At 46.6% G+C, this 21,696-nt stretch overlaps 1 protein-coding gene across 1 annotated transcript in view; it reads left to right on the top strand.

Moving 5' to 3' along the window:
- Positions 1-6,276: 6,276 nt before the first annotated feature.
- Positions 6,277-21,696, top strand: part of PLEKHM1 (pleckstrin homology and RUN domain containing M1) — a gene marked incomplete at its 5' end in the record, with an annotated part of 38,581 nt that continues 23,161 nt past the window's right edge. The window contains 4 exons of the mRNA XM_081108962.1: positions 6,277-6,324; positions 10,368-10,615; positions 12,078-12,704; positions 20,914-21,313. Of these exons, the coding sequence (XP_080965088.1) occupies positions 6,277-6,324; positions 10,368-10,615; positions 12,078-12,704; positions 20,914-21,313 (1,323 nt within the window). The remainder of the gene's footprint in view (positions 6,325-10,367; positions 10,616-12,077; positions 12,705-20,913; positions 21,314-21,696) is intronic.

Genomic DNA, 21,696 nt, shown 5'->3' with positions numbered 1-21,696 from the left:
GTAATGGTGAATGCACTGGGCAAAGTACCTGTTTTCATTTGTTCAGAGTTTGGCCCTTGCTAGAATCCTAAGGGTATTGGACAAGAACATGGGGGTGGGGTGGGGTGGGGGGACTGGATGGAAAGAAAGAGGGAGGAAAAAAGATAGCCAGTGTTAACTGACTCCAATTTCTGGCCTCACCCACTAGCCCTTGGTCTGGGAATCACAAGCTAGAAGTTTCTCGCCCTCCAGCTGGACCAGAAATCCAATTTTCTTCAGGTGGAAGGAGATGCTGTTTACTCATTCATCGCTCACAAGGCTGAAAGATCAGCTGCCTTTCTGAATCAGAAGATAACTTTGTCATTCTTTTCCAACTGAAAACCATGACTCATCAATTGGTACTGTAGGAGCTGAATGACTTAAACGCCAGGCTGTTCCGAACAGCCAGGTACAGGATTGGATTCAGGCCATCGAGTGGAGGCTGTTGGGAATGGCTGAGAAGTCTCTAAGGAGAGGAGGTTGCTATTTACTGGTGGATGGAGTGTTTTAAAGTGGTGAAGCCGGTCATCCATTCCTTCTTTTAATGTGAGTCGCATGTAAGCCATTTTTTCTCTTTTCTTTCTTCCTTGGTTTCTGGAGGAAGTGAAATTGTACATACTTAGAGGGCTAGGCAGCATAATGAAGAAAAACAGCCAGAACAATTCTTTCCTAACTGCGTGTTGGAACATTTAAGAAAGGACGGCTCTGAAATTCGGCTGCCTCAATTGGTTGGGGCTACAGATCTTTTCAGCAAGATTGTTTCCTGTTGATTTTAAGCCTTATTTGATAAATGGAGTTTCTGAGTGCCTCTTAAGGCTCTGTAAGTAATAAGTTTGCCTGAAACTCTTCGGACCAAAGACCTGAGGCAGTTGGGTCTGGCGACAGGCACAGGATTTAGAACGAGGAAACCAGCGAATGCTGTTCCCTACCTGGGGCCTGTGCTCTTTGTAAAACCCTCCTCTCCCAGGACTGCTGTGGAGTTAAATGAGATAAGAGAAGTTTGAAGAGCTATGTCGGGGTGGATTTGTACTTATGGGGAGAGGCAGACAGGAGGGTTTGGAGTTTCCTAAAAGTCAGAAAGTCACCTTTTCAGCTAAACTCCACTGGTGCTGTTTGAAGAACCCTTTGGTAGTGCTGCTCAGGGTCCCTCCACACCCTTCAGCCTAGGTCTCCTTGGAGCCACACCTCCCTTTGGTTTGGTTCTTAGTGTCAGTGAAGAGTGTTCTGTGAAACAAGCCCCACAGACTGGGGCTGGGCCACCCGGAGGATGATGCAGTCCTGACTCAGCTGTCAAGAGACCCCGAGTCGTGTTCTGGTTCCACCAGCAAGTTCTCGGTCATAGGTTGTCTGGTTCCTGCCTCTGAGCCGGTGTCCTGCCTCTGTGAGGCATTCTGGAACGCACACCATAGGTAGGGTTCTTTGCCTTCCTACGATGAAAGTTGTGCCCTAAATTGTGGCCCGAACCCCACAGTCCCCGTTCTATGTTGTAAATTGTCCAGTGGCTTTTCTCCTGGATTCTTCTGTGCTGGTGTCCTTTTGTGGCTTTTCTGACACTTTGTTTTAGGCAACAGTTATCTCTTATCTGACCTGCTTTGACTACTTAGTGTCAATTTACTTTTTAAAAAATATTTTTATTGATTTCAGAGAGGAAGGGAGAGGAAGAGAGAGATAGAAACATCCATGATGAGAATCATTGATTGGCTGCCTCCTGCAGGCCCCCCACTGGGGACTGAGCCCACAACCCAGGCATGTGCCCTTGACTGGAATTGAACCGGGGACTCCCCCCCCCCCCCCCCCCCCCCCGGTCCTCAGGCCAACACTCTATCCACTAAGCCAAACCGGCTAGGGCTGTTTTTGTTTTTAATTATTGATTTGAGAGAAAGAGAGAGAGAGAGAAAGAAAGAAAGGGAAACGGGGAGAGAGGGAGAGAAACATTGGTTTGTTGTTCCTCTTATTCATGCATTCATTGGTTAATTTTTGTATGTGACCTGACCAGGGATCAAACCCATAACCTTGGCATGTTAGGATGATGCTCTAACCTACTGAGCCACGCCAGCAGGGCTACTTTGGTTTTTAATTGGCCTCTGCTTGGCCAGAGCATCCACTTATTGATAAGCCTCCCTCCCTCCAGTGAGTACTCTCGTATTTTCAGTTAATTAGTTAATGAGGTCTTAATGGGCCCAGGCTGTGATTCAGATTGTTGAGGTCTAAGCCCTGAAGGGCCTGGCCTGTGGCTGGCTGAGGGAAGGTCAGTTTGGGATCTCCAAGCTCTGTGTAGAAGGCAGGCCTGAGGGAAGGCCGTGGGCCACTGGAATTGCTGAAAGGGGTTAGATGGAGCCCAGGGTCTTGGAGCCAGAGAACCTGGCCTTGGCCTGCGGGGCTACACCACACAGCCCAGAAGGAGCCCAGCCTCCGGATCGGGCATGTTTGCAGAGGGACTCACACAGCACCTGCCCTTTTCCCTGTTGCCCTGGTGGCCAGAATGTGGAGCCGGTCTCCTGGGAGGGCCCTGAGGATCCTGTGAGCAGGAATAGAGTTGAAGGGTGAGGCAGGCAGACAGGGCTGCAGCCCAGGCCCAGTGTTCTTCCTGGTGGTCTGTCGCACCCTGACTAGAGCTGGCTCTGCAGGGCCCTCCTCGTGCACACCTCCCTCCCTCTGCATGTCCTTACTTAGCGAGGTTGGCTCTGGGCCCTGTTTGACCTCCGCCAAGTCCAGGATTGAGTTAGAGCCTTTTCCACCAGGGCCACCAGCTGACGAGCCTTCCTTCCCCCATCCCTCATTGCCCCTTTTTTCCTCCTGCTCCCTTTCCCCCAACCCTTAGCTGTAGCTCACACCAGCCTCTTCCAGAAGGGAGGGGATTGCACTCATTCAGGAGTCTAGAGGTTTCCCTTGAGCTGGTGTTGGCATTGTCCTGCCTGGGGTAGTCTGCCATATCAGCTCTGGGATCTTGGGAATTTCCTTGATCTGGGACAGCCTCTATTTCTTATCAGTCAGATTGTGGTAATACAAGAGCCTTCTAGAGTGGTTATGAGAAATAGAATGAGGCAATGTATGTAAAGGGTCTAAAACTCATTTAGCAGGCCTTGGTTTTGTGAACTTCTTTAGGTCATGAGTTTTGGGGAGCAGAGACAGCAATCACCTTTTATTTTTGGTGTCCCCTCAAGCTCAGCTGTGTGCTCACTAGAGATTTGTTTAGATGTGAATGTGCCTGCCTGGTCCTGGCCTTTCCAAGTGGCTGGGGTGGGGCCAGGCCAACCAGCAGCCCCCTCAGACTAAGACCACAGCTCCTACCCCCACCCCCACTTCACCCTGTCACTGCTCCTGGGAGGAAGCCAGCTGCCTGAGGGATTTTCCTGTGTACTGATTCCACCTACGTGTGCATATTCATTTACACAGTGGCATTCTCTGCCTGTAGATTCAGGTGGCCACATCCACTGGGATTATAGATACCATTTGTCCTTGGTACATATTAGCCCTGTCCTAGGCACTTTCCACAGTCATATTCTCCATTTGAGAGGCTGATACAGTGCCCCAGTGTGCCTAGCTGATTAATGGCAAACTGACATTAGAATTGTCAACATAAGAAACATGCAAATCTACAGAGAATTTTTGTGAGTTTATTTGAACCAAACTGTCGACAATTGCCAGGAAGCACAATCTCAAGGGATTGAGAAAATGCTCCAGAGAATGGAAGTTTTGCACCTTATTTTATACACTAGAGGCCCGGTGCACGAATTCGTTCACTGGTCGGATCCCCTGGCCTGGCCTATGCCCTCTCAAAATCTGGGACCTCACTAGTGCACAATCAGGGCTGGGGAGGGACTGTGAGAGGGTTCCAGGGCATGTCCGGCCAGTCTCGTCCAGTCCCAATTGGCCGGATCCCAGCAGCAGGCTAACCTACTGGTCGGAGTGTCTGCCCCCTGGTGGTCAGTGCACATCATAGCTACCAGTCGAATAGTCAAACGGTCACTTAGAATTTTATATATATAGATTACAGTCAGAAGATGTAAGTGTGTTACTGGTGATAGATTAGGGAAGCAGGAGAAAGCAAAACTTTATCTGGGATTGGATCAAAAGTAAATGATACACCTTTTACATAGGTGGGGACAGGACAGTCAACAATTAACATGATAAAAATAACAATAACAAGGAGAGGATTTGTAGTCTCTAATCTGATCCATTGGTTGTGCCCTGAGGGATTTGAAATTTTTCATTTGAAAAGTTACCCTGACATTCCAAAGGTATGTTAATGTACTAGTACAATGGTTCTCAACCTTCTGGCCCTTTAAATACAGTTCCTCATGTTGTGACTCAACCATAAGATTATTTTTGTTGCTCCTTCATAACTGTAATGTTGCTACTGTTATGAATCGTAATGTAAATATCTGATATGCGGGATGGTCTTAGGCGACCCCTGTGAAAGGGTCCTTCGACCGCCAAAGGGATCACGACCCACAGGTTGAGAACCGCTGCACTAGTAGATCAAGCATGTCAAACTCACTGCCTGCAAGCCGTGAGTTGGACATGCTTGATGTAGATGCAAAAGACAATAGACAGGCTCAGTTAAAGGTTGGCTTTTGTCAGAAAAGATGTGTCTACTTCCATAAATTGCTTTTTAAAAAAGTTTTAATTTCAGACTATCTTTTGTGGTTACTTTAGGTCTCTGAATTTGCAAGGCCGCCCCACGCAGGCCTTCCCTGGGCTTGTCAGGTCAGCATGTGGCCCTGTCCGTCCATAGAACCCGTGTTGTTCCCCTTTACTTAAGTCCCTGTGATACTCAAGCTTGACTTTCGCAGCCCAAAGGAGAAGCAGATGTGTAACAAGAGAGTCTCCCTTTTGAAGCTGTTTTGTTGTAGGCAGTGATAGGAGCAGTGGGGTTAGATCAAACCTGGTTTCAACAACCTTGACATTTGGGTTCTGGCTAGGAAAGACTACAAAGCAAGACCCAAACTGTAAGAGAACATTTATTGGGTAAATAACAGAGGTAGAAAAAGTAATTCCTGGAAGAAATGGGCTTAGGAAACAAGTTATGGAGATAAAGGAAGGGCCTTTGGAGATTGGGAGTGAGAAAGCTAATGGGAACCTGCTGAGGGGGTGGGGTTGGAAGGGAAAGGCTCTGGACCTGCTCCTGGGAGGGAGAATGCTCTGGGTCCTCCGTCCTAAGGGCTTTAAGGGCGGAGATTTCAGGGGAGGTCCCTGGAGAAGATCTCAGTAGAACATGCAGTAGTCTTCCAGGTGTGTCATTCAGGATGATTGGCCGGCAGCAGGGCAGGGGGTCATTATTCAATGCAGCTGGTCCTGATGTCAGCCGTGGCTGGTTTTGCTGCTTATCTGGGCCTGGAGCTGAAACACACTTGAGGCCTAGATGTTATCTCTAGGGAGGAAAGGTCAGGGGTCCAAGCCTCATGACCTGCAATATGCCAGGGGAGGAAAAGTCACCCTGGGAACAAGGCCCCACCCTACAGTTGATTGTCCACTGCTGGGCACCTGGGGCTTTCCACCCTGGTGACTTTCTGTACCTGACCCTTTGTCCTTGCTCTGCTCTTGTCTAACTGCCTACAACAGTTTAACTTACACTGTTCACTGTTGGGCGGCAGACACCAGACTGAGACAGGAGTCAGAGGGGGTGAATGCAAGGCCCTGTCCTTGACTGACCTGTGAGGCCTGCTTCCTGGTCCCTGCAGGTTCTTTGCACAGACACAGAAGCCATGAGCCTGGCTTCTGGCTGAGCAGTGCTCCCCCGTGGGAGCTCACTGACCACCAGGGGGCAGTTCCTGTGTGGAGTGTCTGCCCCCTGGAGGTCAGTGCACGTCATATTGACCAGTTGTTCCATCATTCGGTTGATTTGCATATTAGGGTTTTATTATATAGGACTAGAGGCTCGATGCACGAGCCCTGCACCCTCAGCTCTGTATATAAATCGTCAGCCTTTCATTCCCTGCGTTTGTGCCAGCGTTTAGTGTGGCGTTAAGGGTACTTTCTACCCACTCCTTGGGCAAGCCCATCCCTGGCACACAGGGCTCCTTCCCTCCCAAGATCCAGGCCCTCAGACTTTTTCCTTCCTTATTTCCTTCCTTAAAACCCACTTTCAATTTTTTACTTTTGTATTCAGAGGCCTTTCAGAGGCTGAACTCCTGCTGGCTGCTTGGGGGCCTAGGGATTGGCTGGGGGTGGTGAGTTGGGAGCTTGCTCACCTGGCCACCATCTGTCTCAACAGGTGTCATGTGGTTTTTCCTGGGAGCTGCTGCCTGAGTGGAAATGCTGTCAGTGGTGGAGAATGGAGTGGACCCCCGGGATGCCATCTCGGTAGGTGACAACGGAGGATCAAGAGTGGGGAAGGAGGTGCACAGCCATTTCATTGGCTTTCCTCACTTTGAAATGTATGGACACTGTCTGGAAAGAGAGGCCTCAGGCTGAGAAAAAAGTTATAGCAGAAGCAAGCTCTGAGGAAGTCCTGCCCTTTCTAGACCATCTTATTGGTGATAAAATGAGAATTTACCAAAAAACAGTTGGGATTTAATAAGGGTTACCTGAAAATGAAGGATTTCTCCAAAGAAGATATGTAAGTGGCCAATAAGTACATGAAAAGATGCTCACCATTATTAGACACTAGAGGTCTGGTGCACGAAATTTGTGCAGGAGAAGGGGGGCCCTCAGCCTGGTCTGCACCCTCTCCCAGTCCGGGACCCCTCGAGGGATATCTGGAGGGATCAAGCCTAAGCCACAGTCAGACATCCCTCTCGCAGTCCGGGACCACTTGCTCCTTACCACCCGCCTGCAGTGGAGGCAGGAAAGGCTCTCACCACCGCCACTGCGCTTGCCAGCCATGAGCCTGGCTTCTGGCTGAGCAGTGCTCCCCCGTGGGAGCTCACTGACCACCAGGGGGCAGTTCCTGTGTGGAGTGTCTGCCCCCTGGAGGTCAGTGCACGTCATATTGACCAGTTGTTCCATCATTCGGTTGATTTGCATATTAGGGTTTTATTATATAGGACTAGAGGCTCGATGCACGAAATTCGTGCAAGGGGCTCAGCCCTCACAGCCGCAGCGGCTTGTCTCGGCCCTCATAGCCACTGTGGCTGCCTCGGCCCTTGCAGCCCCAGCTTCATCCAGAAGGATGTCTGGAAGGTTGTTTGGCTGTCCAGTCTAATTAGCATATTATGCTTTTATTATTATAGATTAGATAAATGCAAATTGAAGCCATAATGAGATAGTTCTTCACACACCTTATGATGGCTACAACCAAAATGGCAGACAATAATAAGTGTTGGTGGGGTTAAGGAGAAATTGGAACCCTCATACATTGCTAGTTGGAATGTAAAATGGTGCAGCCATTGTGGGAAACAGTTTGATAGTTCCTCAAGAAGTTAAACATAGTGCTCCATAGGAACCAGCAATTCCACTCCTAGGCAGATACCCATGAGAATTGAAAACATGACATATGTCTACACAAAAACTTGTTGAAACTGGACAACCAGTGGGTCTGGGCTGTCTGTCACTACTTGAGCCAATTAAGTAGAGACAGGGTTAAATCATGTATGAGCATTTATTCTAGTAATGCGGGTAGTATGGGAGAGCAGCAGGTCAGCCACAAAAATCTGCTCTCCAACCCTCCCCCTCGATAAGCCAGCTGCTTATGTTGGGTAGGACAAAGATTACATGGGGAAGTAGGAATTACAGGCAAGGGGAAGTAGGCAATGGGGGCTGGGGCAGGACTCCATTGTTTGGGCAATGAGGTTGTTAATATTTCCATGATAATAGTTCTTGAATGAGAATGAAAGGAATTCCAAGGTTGACTCCCAGGTCCCAGGGGCGTACAACTCCCAGCCTGGTAGAATGTCCTTTCTTTAATCAGATCAAGGCAATCACGGTATTTCTTATAACTATAGGTAGTCCCCAATATTCTGTTTTTGCCCCTAACATTGTGGGTGAATGTTCATAGTGTTAATGTAAAAATATTTAAGCCTGGTAAAGAATTTTTGTGAGTTTATTTGAACCTAACTGTCAGCAATTGCTGGGAAGTAGAATCTCAATGGATTGGGATAATGCTCCAGAGAGTGACGGTTTTTCATCTATTTTTATGCATTGCAATCAAAGGAAGAGACGTAGGTGGGTTACATGGAATCCATTGGTGATAGATTAGAGAGGTGGGAGAAGGCAAAAGTGGGGGACCTCTGGGTTTGGATAAAAAGTAAAATGATAGACACATTACTTAGGTGGGTACAGGATAGTTAACAATCAACAATTAACTCGATAATAATAACAATGAGGGAATTTATGGTTTCCGCCTTCGTGACATTTGTTGTGCCCTGAGGGATCCAGAAAAAGGGAAGTTACAAGCTACCCTGACATTTTAATGACATGTTATCGTAGAAGCAAAAAGACAATAAACTCAGTTAAAGAAAAGATTGACCTTGTCAGGGAAAATAATGGCCTAGGAAGTGACTACTCACCATAACTGCTTTCAGTTATAGTTTAATTTCAGACCATCCTTTGTGGTTATTTTAGGTCTTAGAGTTTGCAAGACCGCCATGCAGGCCTTCCCTGAGCTTGTCTGGTTAGCATGTGGCCCTTCGTCCACAATAGCAGCATTGTAGCCAAAAGGTGGGAACAACCCAAACGTCTATTAACTATGAGTGGATGAATAAAATGTGGTATATCCATGCAATGGAATACTAGTTGGCATAAAAATGAATGAGTACTGATGCATGAAGAATGCTACAACCTAGAGGAAAAGAAGCTAAAATGAAAGAAAACATGCTACTAGTAAAATGAAAGAAGCCAGACACAAAAGGCTGCCTGTTGTCTGATTCCATTTACATGAAATGTCCAGAACAGGCAACTCCATAGAGACAGAAAGGAGACTAGCGGTTGCCAAGGTTTGGGGGAAGGGGATAGGGAGTGACTGCCAGTGGGTACAGTATTTCCGTTTAGGGCAATGAAAATGTTCTAAAATTAGATAGCGGCCATGGTTGCACAATTCTGTGAATATGCTAAAGACCATTGAACTGTATACTTTAAATGAGAGTATTTTATGCTATGTAAATTACGTCTCATGAACGTTGTTATAAAAAAGGAACATTTAACAAACAATATAATATTTGTCCAGAATCCTATCACCTAATGATTCAAACCAGTTTTTTTGCAATCCCTTCCAGTCCTTTTCCAAATAATTGTGTAATTTTTAAATATATATATATATATTTTAGAGAGGAAGGGAGATGGGGGGAGATAGAAACATCAATAATGGGAGGGAATCATTGATTGGCTGCCTCCTGCACGTCCCATACTGGGGATTGAGCTGCCGCAACCCAGGCATGTGCCCTGACTGGAAATAGAACCATGCATGACCTTCTAGTTCATAGGTTAAGGCTCAACCACTGAGCCATGCTGGCCAGGCTACTTGGGTAATTTTGATATATTCTATTTTGACAGAACTCTTTTTACTCTGTATTTCCAGAAGACTTGTATATTTTGTAATTTATTCATTTAACAAGCATTTATTAAGGACACAAGGTTGAGTGAAAAGAGGAATGCCCCCATGCTGCAGATCAGGAAGTATTCTTTCCATTTAACAGGTGAGGAAAGTGAGGCTCAGAGAGGTTAGGTGAAATGTCTGAGGTGCTCCAGCTGGTGACTGACAGCTGAGACTAAACCTGATTTTTCTGAATGTAGACCATACTCCTGTTTGTTGGTCTTTTTATTGTTCTAAAGCAGCACTTGTTGCCTCTTAGCTTCTTGATTCTGTGTGGAATCTTGGTCACGTAACTAAGGTGGAACACCTCACCTTTGTCCTAGATGGATTTACCCAAGTCCCATCGCCATTACTAATGATGGAGCCAATGCTTAACATAAGGTTTATGTGGCTATCAGTTTATTGACTCTTGGTTTAAAAAACAGAAGAGCCCTGGCCAGTGTGGCTCAGTTGGTTAGGGGTCGTCCCATGCATCAGGAGGTTGCTGGTTCAATTCCCGGTCAAGGGCACATGCCTGGGTTTTGGGCTCGATCCCTGGTAGGGAGCATGCAGCTGATTGATGTTGTACTCTCACATTGATGTTTCTCTCTCTCTTCCTCTCTCTCTAAAAATCAAACTATTCTGTAAAAAAATACATAAATATCTTTGCAAAAAATAATAACAGTATCTCTGGATGGTGTGTGTGATTTTCCTTGTGTATGCTTTATCTTTATTTTCTATAGTTGGCATGTGCTAGTTTTGCAGAAGGCACATACAGATACATACATACAGGTGTGTGCATGTGTAGTTGTGCATGTATTTTGTGACAGGCAGAGTTACATTCCAGGGGTCACCACAGGATATTCTAAAGGCCTGTGTTACGTCTGACCCCGCCCAGGTCATCAAGAAGAAGCTAGTGGGATCCATGAAGGCGTTGCAGAAGCAGTATGCATCCTCGGACACAGTGGTCACCAGTGAAGACGGAGATGCCAACACCATGTGCAGCGCCCTGGAGGCCGTGTTTATCCACGGCCTGCATGCCAAGCACGTCCGAGCGGAGACCGGGGGGAAAAGGAAGAAGAGTGCCTACCAGAAGCCTCTGCCTCAGCCTGTCTTCTGGCCCCTCCTGAAGGCCATCACCCACAAGTGAGACCAGCCCAGGCGGTTTTGCATTGGGAAGGAGCTTTTGGTGGTGGGACATGGGGCTCTTCAGCTTTGTGGGAAAGCAGCAGCCGCTCCTGTGTCTAGAACATGGGTGGTTGAGGTGGGGGATATTGTCTGACCAAGCCTCATTAGCCCCTCCTTCCTCAGGCAACAGCCTGGCACTGCTTCGAGCCCCTGGCTGGTCACCTGCAGCAGGTGCCGTCTTTTGGCCACACCCTGCAGAGTTCGGTGGCTGCATCAGAGGTGGTGTGGCCTGCAAAGCTTAAAATCTTTACTACCTGACCCTTCACAGAAGTTTGCTGACCTCGCCTTAGAACGCTTGAACATCTGTGTGCTAAGTATTTACTCCTAACATGGCATAGGTAGTTTATTGTAAAAGAGTGGACTCCAGGAAGAGCATCTGAATATTTCCTCTGAGACACTTGTCTTTGTGGCCCTGCCCCTAACTGCCTGGACTTCAGAGCAAGCAGCTGGCACTGTGCCTCTAAGGGCTATTAAATGCCACCTTCAGCCCAATGGTGCTTTGTCAGTCTCCAGTCTTCCTTCCCATGCCTACTGCCACTGCCTGTCTCGGGTTCTTACCTCACTCCTGGGTGACAATGGCTTTCTCATTGTCCCCCTTATCTCATTCTGTCCTTTCTTGACATTTACTGAGCTTAAGCGAACCGGAGCCAATCACTGCGTCCTATAGACCATGGTCTGTCCGCCCATGAAGGGGACATGAGCAGGGGACTGTGGTAGTCAGAAGCGAGCATTTAATTAGATCGAGGCGTTCAGGACCTGAATTTGGTATACCTGGATCTGATCTTATCCAGAGCAACCCACCCTAAAGTCTGCATAGCTGAGGTCAAGTCACCTTCCTGTGCAAAAACCTATAGCCCACAGGCTCCCAAATCCTAGCCTGGAGCCTGGTTCACTCGGTGGAGGCCCCAGAATCTGCATCGTGACCAAGTTCCCAGGTGATTCTGAGGCACAGCCAAGTGTGGGGACCGTTGCCCCACTCTGCCTCACCAGTTGGATTCTCAAAAACCTGCATTACCTGGCTCTGCCACCAGATCACCCACTCCTCCCCACATTGTAATGGCAGTGCTCCCCACTCCTGTTACAGCTCTGTGGCTTTCCTTCCCTTTACGCCTTTACTTCTGTTAGTTTCATGTGCCTACGAGGTCCTCCTATCTTTCCCTCTTGAAATCCCACAAGGCCCAGCTCAGAAACTGCCCATTCTATGGCATTATTTTCACTCCAACCCGAAAAGGATCACTCAGTTCCCACCCCAGCTCTACTAACAGGAGGTGTGCCCTGGAAAGCGAGTTACCTGGACGGAGGACAGGGACCATGTCTTTCCCCTGTGTCATTAGTATGGCTCCTGCCAACCAGTGTATAAAACGACATCTCCATGATTCAAAGTCCTTTCTTGACATAATCCTGTTCTCCCCCTTCCCAGGCACACCATCTCAGACTTGGAGCACCTGGTCTTTGTCAGCACGGACGTGGGCCGCTGCCGGGCCTGGCTGCGGCTGGCCCTCAACGACGGCCTGATGGAGTGCTACCTGAAGCTGCTGCTGCAGGAGCCAGCCCGCCTGTGCGAGTACTACCAGCCCTCCGCCCTGCTCCGAGACCCCGAGGAGAGCGAGTTCCTCCTCAGCTTCCTGCAGGGACTGACATCCTTGTCCTTCGAACTCTCCTACAAGTCCTCCATCCTGAACGAGTGGACGCTCACCCCGCTGGCCCTCTCTGGGCTTTGTCCATTCTCTGAGCTCGACCCTGTCACTACCTCGGGGACAGAACTACAGCGGAAGGAGTCTCTGGATTCCATCTCCCATTCCTCAGGCTCAGAGGACATCGAAGTCCAGCACTCGGGCCATAAGATCCAACGGAACAGGCAGCTCACTGCCTCCTCCCTCAGCCTGGACACGGCCAGTTCATCCCAGCTGTCCTGCAGCCTCAACTCTGATAGCCTCCTACTCCCGGAGAACGGCTCCAAGAGTCCAGACCACTCTGAGGAGCCCATGTCCTACGACTCAGACCTGGGGACAGCAAATGCCGATGACTCAGACCCGTCTCTGCAGGAGTGAGTACCACGCCTTCCCTCTCTCTCTGCTTTCTTCCTTCTTCTCTTCCTCTTTCCCTGCCTCCTTCCCTCCCTTCCTCTAGCATGTGATTGCCTGTCACTGCACACTGAACTCTGTTAGGGCATAAGGAAAGGCAAAGGGAACCTCTCTCTTCCTCAGGGACCGAGGTTGCTGGGAGCTGTAACTGGAGGCAAAATGGGGGCAGTGAGGAAATGGATTTAGACAGCGCTCAGGGCTGGTTCAATCCAGCTGTGTCCTGGGTGACCTTTGACAAGTTATTTCATCTCTCTGGGACTCAGAAAAGACAACAATATTTTACACTATCTAGAGAGAAGGAAACTAATAGTTCAAGGCTATATTTACAACTTCCAAAAAATACAGTGAAGCATGATGAAAAAGGATGGTCTTCTGTGACCTCCCAGAAGATACAAACCTGAATGCTGCCTGGAGGAGGTGGTAGACAAACGGGGCCAAGCCTAGCTGTGGAAAAGGAATACGTGGAGCGACGACTTTGACTAGAGAAAGGAACCTGGGCAGAGCCGCCGTCTTCTTTTTTTTTTTTTTTTTTTTATGTGTTTTTATTAATTTTATTTATTTTTATTTAAAAAGTATTTTGATTTCAGAGATAGGGAGAGAAATATCAATGAGAAACATCAATCAGCTGCTTCTTGCATGCCCCCTAGTGGGGATTAAGCCTGCAACTGGGGCATGTGCCCTGACTGGGAATTGAACCTTTGACCTCTTGTTGCATGGGACAGTGCTCAACCAACTGAGCCACATTGGCCAGAGCAGGGCCTTCTTCATTCAGGCTTTTTAACATTAATTTTTTAATAATATTCTATTTTTATGGTTAAAAAAAATCTAAAAAGTGTTTCCCACCCCTATAACCATAATTATTTTCTTGCTTAGTCTTCCAGTGTTTCTAAATACATCTATAACAAATATGCATATGCAGATTTTAAAATTGTAATTCTTATTCTCCCACCTCTTTCCACAAAAGCTGGTATAAATACACTATTATACACCTTGTTTTGGAGGAGATCTTTTCATATCAGAGTTTCTTTTTATTTCCCCTGTGGCATATGTTTTCATTGTCTGAAAGTGCCTCAGTTTATTTAATCAGCCCTGTATGTAAAGGACATCGGAGTTCAGTGTTTTATAAGTAACCTTGCGTGTGTAGTTTTTTATTTCTCTACAGTTATCTCTGCTCAGTAAATTCCCAGAAGCAAAATTGCTGAGTCAAAGGATAGATGAATTTGTCATTTCACGGATATTGCCTGTTTACACTCTATTAGCCTTATCAACAGAAGGTATTATCAAACTTTTGGATGTTTGCTCATCTAATAGGTAACAAATGGTAACCTTTTTATTAACCATTTTCTTCAATTGGATCCATGTTCCATCAATGTTTAGGACCTTCTTTTTCATTCCTGCTGTCCCACCTTTGGTTCAGGTCTTTACAGGGATGCCACCTGGTGTGGAAATTGTACCAGTTTGGGGTGGTGGTACGGACTGGCGTGGAGCAGATCTCATTTCAAGCCCCGTTCTACCACGTACTAGTCCAGTAATGTCAGTCAAGTTGCTGGCTCTTTTTGAGGTTCTTTTTTTTCATCTTTAAAATGCAGATTGCGGCCCTAGCTGGTTTGGCTCAGTGGATAGAGCGTCGGCCTGCGGACTGAAGGGTCCCGGGTTCGATTCCAGTCAAGGGCACATGCCTGGGTTGCAGGCTCGATCCCCACTGTGGGGCGTGCAGGAGGCAGCCGATCAATGATTCTCTCTCATCATTGATGTACCTATCTCTCTCTCTCCCTCTCCCTTCCTCTCTTAAAATCAATAAAAATATATTTTAAAAAATAAGTAAAATGGAGATTGCCTCAGAGGGCTGGTGGAGGATCAGATCAGATGCCTGTTAGTGAGTTGTGCACATAAGAGTGTCTGATAGGCACCAGAAAGAGCTTCTGAGCACTGAGCGCATGAGATAGAATTTTCAAATGTCAAACGGAAGGCTTGAGCTAGAACATGTCGGAAAGGAGCAGGCCCTGCCCCAGCACGGCTGGGCCTGTGGCATGACGTAGGCTCATTCACATGCCTCAGTCCTTTGTTGCCTCTCCCTCCTCCCACAGACCAGCCAGCCGTCTCTGTCACATGTCCTTTCTTTATCTTGCATGAATCTTGTGATTGGAAAATTCCAGCTTAAGGTCATTGAGCCAGTGGCCATCCACCCTGTGTGGTTATGATGGGGAACTAACTCAAGGGAAGAGGGTCAGGATGTACAGACCAACACTAGTGTGAGGAACCAGCATACACTGAACACACAGATGTGCAAACACATACGCAGCCTTCTTAGAGCTGGGCTGGAAGTTAGTCTTTGAACATCCACAGAGACTGGCATTTCTTGGAGTGTATGTTTTAAGGGTAAAGAGTCTCACCAACAGTTGAGAGTTCACTTAAGCTATTTTTATATTACTTAAACGTAACTTAAAAATTACGCACAAATACCTTGTGCTTATACCTCTTAAAGTTGTAAAACCAGAACATCAACAAATAGCCCAGCCAGAGTGGCTCAGTTGATTGAGTGTCATCTTGTGCACCAGAAAAGTTGCCAGTTCGGTTCCATGCCCACATTAAAGAGGATTTAGTCCCTGATTGGGGTGCATGTGGGAGGCAACCGATTGATGAGCTCTCTCTCCCCCTCTCTCTGAAATCAATAAACAACAAATTTTTAAAAATCCCTACAAATTAAACTTAAAGAAAAGTACAAAACACTAACATTCAAAATGAAACATATTGATATATTATTTCACTGAAATCAAATTGCAGTTTGCTTCTTTTGTGTTTTTTTGAGTCTGAATTATAATTATCACTGAGAAGCATAGGCACATTCTAGTGGTTGAAAATGTGGACTCAGGAGCCAGGCTGCCTGAGTCTTCCTTAACCAGCTTTTTGACCTTGGGCAAGTTACTCAGTCTTTCTGACATTCACGTCCTCATCTGTAAAATGGCGATAAGAATGTTCCAAAGGGATGCCAGGAAGATTAAATGAGTTAAGATAGTGCTTCGGGCAGTGCCTGGCACACGGTGAGTGCCCAGTAGGTGGTGTAATTGTCCTTTACTGCTAAGTCCTCTGAGAACTGATGACCTGAGTTATACGTCTTGTCTCTATAAGCACTGCTGTGAATAGCTGGTTAGTAACATTGTCAGCTGTCATCATGAGGTCTCCCTTGTGGGAAATGATTCTGAGACCATGCAGCCCACCTCTGTGCAAGAAACCACAGGCTCAGACCACTTGGCAGGGGTTCTTTCCACGGTGGCCATCCAGAACCTCCACGCCATGCTTTTTATTTATTTCACACATACACACATAGATACTTACGCATGTCATAACACGTGCTTTTTTAAGATTGTTTTTTAAGTGAATGTGCAAAGAAATTTTTTGAACAGACGTTTTTGATCACCACTGCCCTGAACCAGGGAGAAGTGGAAAGACTAGCAATTTCAGTTCTTTTTTTTTTCTTTCTTTCTTTCTTTTTTAGAGAGAGAGAAAGCAATAGAAACATCGATTTTGTTGTTCCACTTATTTATGCATTCACTGGTTGATTCTTTTATGTGCCCTGACTGGGGATCGAACCCACAGACTTAGTATATTAGGACAATGCTTTAACCAACAACTGACTTACCCAGACAGGGCTGTTTCATTTGTATGTTGCATTTTATTCAAAGTTTTCTCTTTTTTTGCCTTTTCTTCAAAATCTCATTCTTGCACTTTTTCCAGTTGAGGTATCTATCTCTTATTCTCATTGGATCCTGAGACCAGAATTGATTCTGATGAGGCTCTGTGAACTTGATTTCACCTTGACCTTGGTTTTGGTTTGGTGGAAGCTCTAATTTATTGAACAGTCAATTTTGGTGGCATTTTTTTTATGCATCACTCATTTTAACACCCAGTCTACTCAATCATTAAAATCTTTCTTATAGAGTAGGGATCATTTATAACTAATAACCATTTTGGTAATGCTAGTGAGTATTTCCATAATTCTCCTTTCCTTACAGTTCTATATTTGTTTACATGGAGGCCAAGCAGTCTTATCAATAATAATAAAAGCAGCTACAATAACAAATTGAGGTTAACATTGAGAAACTTGTGCAAGACACTCTTCTAGGCATTTTGCATATATTATCTCATTTAATCTTTGTCACAGTCATAAAAGTGGGTGCTGTTACCATGCCTGTTTTACAGATAAGGGAATTAAATCTGCGAACTGTAGGTAGCTTTGTGGGGTGCTTAGCAATGTTCTAACCAAGGCCAGGAGGACTCTTGGCTCCCTGCTTTTAATCACTTACTACTCTACCTCCCAGGAGCCCATGAAGAACTGGGACTTCACAGGGGATATAAAAATCTGTCTCCCTTGCCTAGCTGGTTTGGCTCAGTAGATAAAGTGTCAGCCTGCAGACTGAAGGGTCCTGGGTTCGATTCTGATCAAGGGCACATACCTCAGTTGCAGGCTTGATCTCAGGCCCGGCTAGGGCATGTTCAGGAGGCAAACAATCAATGTGTCTCTCTCACATCGTGATGTTTCTCTCTCTGTCTCTCCTACTCCCTTCCACTCTCTAAAAATCAATGGGGCCCTAGCTGTAGCTGGTTTGGGTCAGTGGATAGAGCGTTGGCCTGCAGACTGAAGATTCCGGGTTCAATTCTGGTCAAGGGCACATGCCCAGGTTGCACACTCGATCCCCAGTAGGGGGCGTGCAGGAGGCAGCCAATCAGTGATTCTCTCTCATCATTGATGTTTCTATCTCTCTCCTCCCTTCCTCTCTGAAATCAATAAAAATATATTTTAAGGCCGAAACCGGTTTGGCTCAGTGGATGGAGCGTCGGCCTGCGGACTGAAGGGTCCCAGGTTCGATTCCGGTCAAGGGCATGTACCTGAGTTGCGGGCATATCCCCAGTGGGAGATGTGCAGGAGGCAGCTGATTGATGTTTCTCTCTCATCGATGTTTCTGACTCTCTATCTCTCTCCCTTCCTCTCTGTAAAAAATCAATAAAATATATTAAAAAAATATATATATATATTTTAAGAAAATCAATGGGAAAACATATCCTAAAATCTGACTCCCTAGTTTATTTCATAACGTGGCCCAGTCTGCCACAGTGGTTTGCACACATACAACTGGTCAGCAAATGTCCCTTCCTCCTTGGCCAGTGGAGACTAGCCCTGTGCTTCCAGAACTCAGCAATCCCTGTGCCTGCAGGTTGCACCACTGGACTTTTAACTCTCTGTTTTTAGAGTGAGGCCATAGAGCAGGAACCAGCACCCGCCTGCATCCTATTCTACAAGCACATTTACACCTTTCTCTGATAGGTCACCTTGTTGTTTAGTGAGAGATGATTCACAGACCATAAAATTCACCATTTTAAAGTATACAGTTCAGTCGTGTTTAGTATGTGCACAAAGTTGTGCAACATCTAGTTCAAGAACACTTCAATCATCCAGTAAGGAAACCCTTTACCCATTAACTATGCATTTATCTATTTTGGACATTCCATGTCAATGGAATCATATAATACCTGGCCTTTTGTGACTTCTTTCACATAGTATGTTTTCAAGGTTCGTCCATGTTGCAGCATGTATTGTGACTGAATAATGTTTCCTTATATGGATATACCACAATTTGTTTAGCTATTTTTCAGTTAATGGACAGTTTTTTAATTATAGCCATCCTCGTGGACATAAAGTAGATCTCATTGCAGTTTTGATTTGTACTTCACTACTGTCTAATGGTATTGAGCATCTTTTTATGCACTTATTGGCTATGTATAGGTCTTCTTTGGAGTAATGTCTATTTATATCTTTGCCTATGTTTAAAATGGGTTGCCATTTTATTACTGGGTTGTAAGAATGCTATATAGCCCTGGCCAGTGTGGCTCAGTTGGTTGGAGCATCATCCTGTACATCAAAAGGTTGTGGGTTCGATCCCCGGTCAGGGCACATATGGGAGGCAACTGATCAATGTTTCTCTCTCACATCTCTCTCTCTCTCTCTTAAAAAAATAAATAATCAGTAAACATGTCCTAAGGTGAGGATAAAAAAAATCTATAGCCCTGGCTTGTTTGGCTCAGTGGATAGAGTGTTGGCCTGTGGACTGAAAGGTCCCTGGTTCAATTCTGGTAGGGGGCATGTGCCTGGGTTGCAGGCTTGATCCCCGGTGGGGGGTGTGCAGGAGGCAGCCAATCAGTGATTCTCTCTCATCATTGATGTTTCTCTCTTCCTTTCCATTCCTCTCTGGAATCAATAAAAAAAAAATTTTTAATCAATAAACATGTCCTCAGGTGAGGATCATAAGAAAGAGTGCTATATATTCAGGATACTAGAGCTTTATCAGATATATGATAGTATCTGCATATAAAATAGGCAAATATTTTCCCTATTCTCTGGGTTTTCTTTTCACTTTCTTGGTAGTATTCTTTGGAAGCACAAAAGTTTTATTTTTATGGAGTCCAATTAATTTATTTTTTTTATTAGCTGCTTATGCAGTAGATGTCATAGCTAAGGAACCATTGCCTGACCCAAAGATGTGAAAATTTATACCTGTCTCCTTCTAAGAGTTTTATGGTTTTTGCTCTTACTTTTAGCTTTTTGATCCATTTTGAGTTACTTTTTTTAACATGGTGTGATAGGAGTCCAACTTAATTCTTCTGCATGGAACTATTCACTTATCCCAGCATCATTTGTTGAAAAGACTATTCTTTCCCCATTAAAATGTCGTGGCGCCTATGTTGAAAGTCGATTGCCCATAAATGTCTGGGTTGGTCACCTATTCTTGACTGGAATGTCTTGAATTGTTGTTCTGGATTAAGGTGGTGTTGTGTAGATAAGAGCAGAGTTCAGCCAGAAGGTGAAAACTTGCGTTCTGAAATCTTAGTTTCCATAATCCCACATGAAGGAGAGTTTGATGTGTCTTCTAGACCCGGTTTAAGCCATTAGGGCAGATGTGTGCAATCTCCTGGGCTCCAGACAGCTTTGCTGTCATCCGAACCTGCCTTTATCCATGACGGACTCAACTGGGCTCATCAGCAGAAGAGGAGCCAGCAAATAGACTTACTTCAGAAATGGAACTTAGATTCCCAGAAACCCCAGGAGAGGGAAGACGGAGCAGCCACTAGCCAGTGCACATTCCAGAGGGCCCAGAAGTATGTTTTTGCGTGCATGTGTGCGTTTGTGTGTGTGTGTGTGTGTACACAAAGGCAGTAACACTGGCCCCAGAAGCACCACTTAGGGGCAGGAAGAGCTAGTTCTGTTGGGAGGAGTGAGCAGGAGCACACCTCATGTATACTTGTATGCACACTTGCACACCTTGTATACACTGAACCCCAGCAGCAATTTCTGGGAACAGGAGCCCTCTCTGACTCCATAGCCAGTCCAGCTCTGAGGTGGACCAGCCCTTGCACCTCACCCCAACCCTACTGCCCAGATGCTATTCCAGGAACAAAATGGGTCCTCGCTTCAGCTAAGTCCATGTCCCCAGGGCTGGAGTCCTGGTGCCTCGGTGCCGTTGGGGAGCCCAGCTCTGAGACGCTCTGTTCACGGGGCTGTGCCACAGTCAGCTTCGGGAAATGACTGCACACACAGCCGTTGGTTTGGCCGGGCAAACTCTCCAGGCCCACAGGGAGCTTGTGCAGCCGGTAAAGGCAATCAGTTCCGTTCACATCAAGTCCTTTCCTCTGCTGTGTGAGCTTTTCACCTGCGATCCTGGGATCCACAGCTCACTTGCCAGCTGCGGAGAAAGGGTGGTGCTGAGGGTCAGAGGAGGCGGCTGCGTGACCGGAGGAGAGCAGTGGGTGATGAAGAGTGTTGTTTCGCCCTGGCCAGTGTGACTCAGTGATTATAGGGTCTGTCAGCCCAGGCACCAAAGGTCTCGGGTTCGTGTAGCAACCAGTCGATGTCAATGTTTCTCTCTCTCTCTCTCTCTCTCTCTCTCTCTCTGTCTGTCTCTCTCTCTCTCTCTCTCTCTCTTCTCCTCCCTCGCTTCCTTCCATTCTCTCCACTGGAAAAGCAATGGAAAAAATATCCTCAGGTGAGGATTTTTTTTAAAAAGAGTGTTGTTTCTTAAGTCAAAAGGCAGCAGTTTTCCATTCTTACCACAACCCAGTAGCCATGGGCATTCTAGCTGACAACCTGTCACACAGGTTTCTTTGTTTAAAAACTTCTAGGGTGTTGTCTGAATTCAACAAAGCCCAGGTAAACTCTGTGCCAACCAACGGACTGAGCCGAGAAACGGAGATTCCCACACTGCAGGCCTCACTCTCCCTCCACGGCCTCTGCCTCGACACCAGCACACACCTGCACGACGAGGCGCCTGCAGAGCCCCTCCCTGCCCGAGCAGCCTCTGGGACTGCAAATGGTGGCCACAAGCAGGAACCGCTTTCCCTGGCACCTGGCATCCTGGGCTTGCAGCATCTGGGCACTGCCCAAGCTGTCACTTCGAGGAGCACTTCAGACCAGCAGCCTTCTAGTCCTGTGAGAGCAGTCGGCCAAGGGGATGGGCAGCAGAGGCCCTCGGTGGATGACGGAGCTGGACTGAGCCTCATGGTTTCCTCACCCACCAGTCCGGTGAGTGGTTCTGGCTGTTCTGGGGGTGGTCTTGGTAAAAGGTCTCCAAGCCAGGGTATCCCCGGTTGATGACCCCAAGTGGTCTCTGCCTTCTTCCTAATTACCCCCTCTCTCTGGGTGGTGTTAGTGTTAATAGCATCATGATGATGGAGCTGGTGTTTCTTGGTGTGTGAGTAGTGGATATAAGCTGGGCACCATGCCCATCAGTTCCCATGGTTATCTCCTGTCATCTTTGCATCGACTCTATGACAAGATAATTCTCACTTGACCACAGACTCTCTGCTCTTAAGCAACTTAAGGCCTTGGGCCAGGAACTTCACCTCACTGACCCTTGGTTTCCTCCTCAGTACTTGTTATTAATAAATTGATATTTTTATATATTT

Source organism: Myotis nattereri, assembly GCF_964212035.1.
Source record: "Myotis nattereri genome assembly, chromosome: 16".
In the NCBI taxonomy this organism is placed as follows: Eukaryota; Metazoa; Chordata; class Mammalia; order Chiroptera; family Vespertilionidae; genus Myotis; species Myotis nattereri.
This window is presented reverse-complemented; position numbering and strand designations above follow the sequence as displayed.